The sequence below is a fragment of the Phasianus colchicus genome, chromosome Z (assembly GCF_987193195.1).
Source record: "Phasianus colchicus chromosome Z, bPhaCol1.hap1.1, whole genome shotgun sequence".
NCBI classification, from domain to species: Eukaryota; Metazoa; Chordata; class Aves; order Galliformes; family Phasianidae; genus Phasianus; species Phasianus colchicus.
Window position 1 is genome coordinate 2000170 of NC_143476.1, and position 2463 is coordinate 2002632.

General features: G+C 52.1%; 1 protein-coding gene across 1 annotated transcript; it reads left to right on the forward strand.

Annotated features, from left to right (window-relative positions):
* The first annotated feature begins 374 nt into the window (after positions 1-374).
* LOC149912193 (rho GTPase-activating protein 33-like) lies at positions 375-2150 on the forward strand. The gene is made up of 4 exons (XM_090130935.1): positions 375-636; positions 980-1057; positions 1709-1831; positions 2013-2150. Exons 2-4 carry the CDS (start codon positions 1004-1006, stop codon positions 2148-2150), a joined length of 315 nt encoding a protein of 104 aa, XP_089987061.1. The 5' UTR covers positions 375-636; positions 980-1003.
* Positions 2151-2463: the final 313 nt, after the last annotated feature.

A 2463-nucleotide genomic window follows, 5' to 3' on the forward strand; every position in this document is an offset into this window, starting at 1 on the left:
GGTAAGCTGAGACAGTGTGGGAGAGACGGGGGGACAGTGAGTGCTGAGAACTGCTGGCTGGCGGAGCTCATAGGATCACATTATCTCCATCAGCAGAGGGGTGGCCATGAGGGACAGGGAGGTGATCGTCCCCCCCTGCTCTGCTCTTGTGAGGCCCCAGCTGCAGTACAGTGTCCAGAAAGACAGGGAGCTGTTGGAGAGGGTCCAGAGGCGAGCCACAGAGATGATCAGGGGACAGGAGCACCTCCCCTGCAAAGACAGGCTGAGGGAGCTGGGCTTGTTCAGCCTGGAGAAATGAAGGCTGTGGGGTGACCTCATGGCAGCCTTCAGTACCTAAAGGGAGCCTAAAAAGAGGAGGGGAATCAACTCTTTGAAAGGGTAGATAACAGCAGGACAAGGGGAAATGGTTTTAAGTTGAAAACTTAAGTTTTTAAGTTGAGGGAGGGCAGATTTTGGATTTTCCGTCGTAGTCTTTGCTAAACCGTGGAAGCAAACTGACCTGCTCTTTCTCTCTCCTCTCTCCACCCTCTGCCTGCTTCCCTGCTGCAGCTTTTGCTCGTGGAAGATCAGAGCAAAGTGACAAGGAACGGCTGCGGATTCGTGAGATTTCTCTTCCTCGTTCTGATCTCTTGCCAGGTACCTGCCATGGTTTGTCTCCCCACATGCTTTAGCAGCCCGTGACGCCCCATGTTTAGTAACACAGCCTCATCCAGCTTTGATGGGACGCTGGTCACGTGTGGGTTTTCTCCACGTGCTCTGCAGCTCAGCCCTCAGAAGGATGCTGTCTGTGGTGCTGTGACCAGCTGGTTTTATGGAAAGCAATCCCTTAGGCAAAGAGTCCCAGCCCCAGCTTGTGCAGAGCTGCACAGCATCACCAGGGACACCAGCAGGCGTGCTTGGGCTGTGTGAGTGTGCCCGACAGCTGTAGGGAGCACAGCAGAGATGTGAACAGAGAAAATAAAAGTGTGTTTCTTTTCAGTTCCAGCTTGTCACACCTACGCTGATGGCTGTGGCGTGCAGCGAGATCAGCTGTGGGCCTGACCTGGCATGGACAGAGGTAGAGTATGAAGCTCTGATTGGTCTTTGTTCCCTGACTGCAGCCAGCAGAGTGAGCCGCAGATGTGCTCTCCTGCTTTCCAAGGGAGCTCCTCTGTGGCAAGACAGTAGTGCAAGTGTGGCAAGTTTATAAAAGTACCAGAGCCATCTCGGGTGTTGTGTTTGTCCTCTACTGACTTTTCCCTTGAAATGGCTGCAGAAACAACAATCATTCTCTGCTCTGTTTGGCCTCGCTGTTGGTTGGACTGCTCAAGAGAGCTGCTTGGTGCTTGCAATGGCACTGTTTGCACCTTGTAACTGCAGCCGTAGCTTTGGTTTCCCTCTTCACGGTCTCCTAGCATCTGAAACAGTCAGCCTTCCTGCACAAAGAGCGCAGGAAAGGAGGGGGCAAAATGGACAAGGCCACCTGTCTGCATCAGTGCCATTGCTGATTAGTCTGGGTGGGGAGAGATGCATCTTTGCATTGCCTGGCGTGTGCCTGCTGCACACCAGGGAGAGAAACAGCCGTTATTAGACTTGCAGTTCCTTCTGAAGTGCCCATGATAAGGACCAAGTGCATTTCCTGCAGCTTTCTCTGCAGATGTGCTCCTCACCTTGAAATCCTCCTTGTTGGTTCCCAGCTCCTCACCGTGGCCTGTGCTCTCTGTTTCAGGCTGAGAACAAGGGGAAGCCCCTGCTGGACCATGAGGTGGCACCTGTGAATGTTCCAGCTATTGCTGCTGCCCATGCTATTAAGAGATACGTTGCCCAGGCAGCGGATGAACTCTCCTTTGAGGTAAGCAGTTCAAGGCGTTCCTTGTTGCTCAATTTTACAATGGCAAATGCCTTCAGAGCTGCACTGGTGCAAGTGCTCTCATGCTCGGCGATGTTTGGCAGTGCAGAAGAATGCAGTCATTTGAGCTGTGCTTTCCTCCCAGCCGTGCTGAAGCTGGGATTGACGTTGCAATCTCTTGCAGGTGGGAGACATCATCTGTGTCATCGACATGCCACCAAAGGAGCTGACCCCCTGGTGGAGAGGCAAGCTCGGCTTCCAGGTAGGCACAAGCTTCAGACTGGAGAGTGCAACTTCAGTAAAGGCAGGAATCTCAGCTTAGAGCTGCTCTGCCTGCACAGGATGCCCAGTGGACATAAACAGTTTCCTTGTGTCGGTGTCAGAGGACCTTGCCTTTGGCTGCAAATGTTGAAAAATTATTACCTTTATGCTGTGAACTATGGCCATTTTCTGCTGGATAGTCTTATGGAACGTCAGGCAAGCACGTTCTGAGGGAAATGTTACGTGCCTTTTGGTTTAACAGTTCAGATCTGAGAAGTGCTGCATGCAATAGTTGGCTTCTCTTCTTGTTACAGGCTGGATTTTTCCCAGGGGAGTGTGTGGAACTCATTAATAAGAACATTCCTGAGGCACTC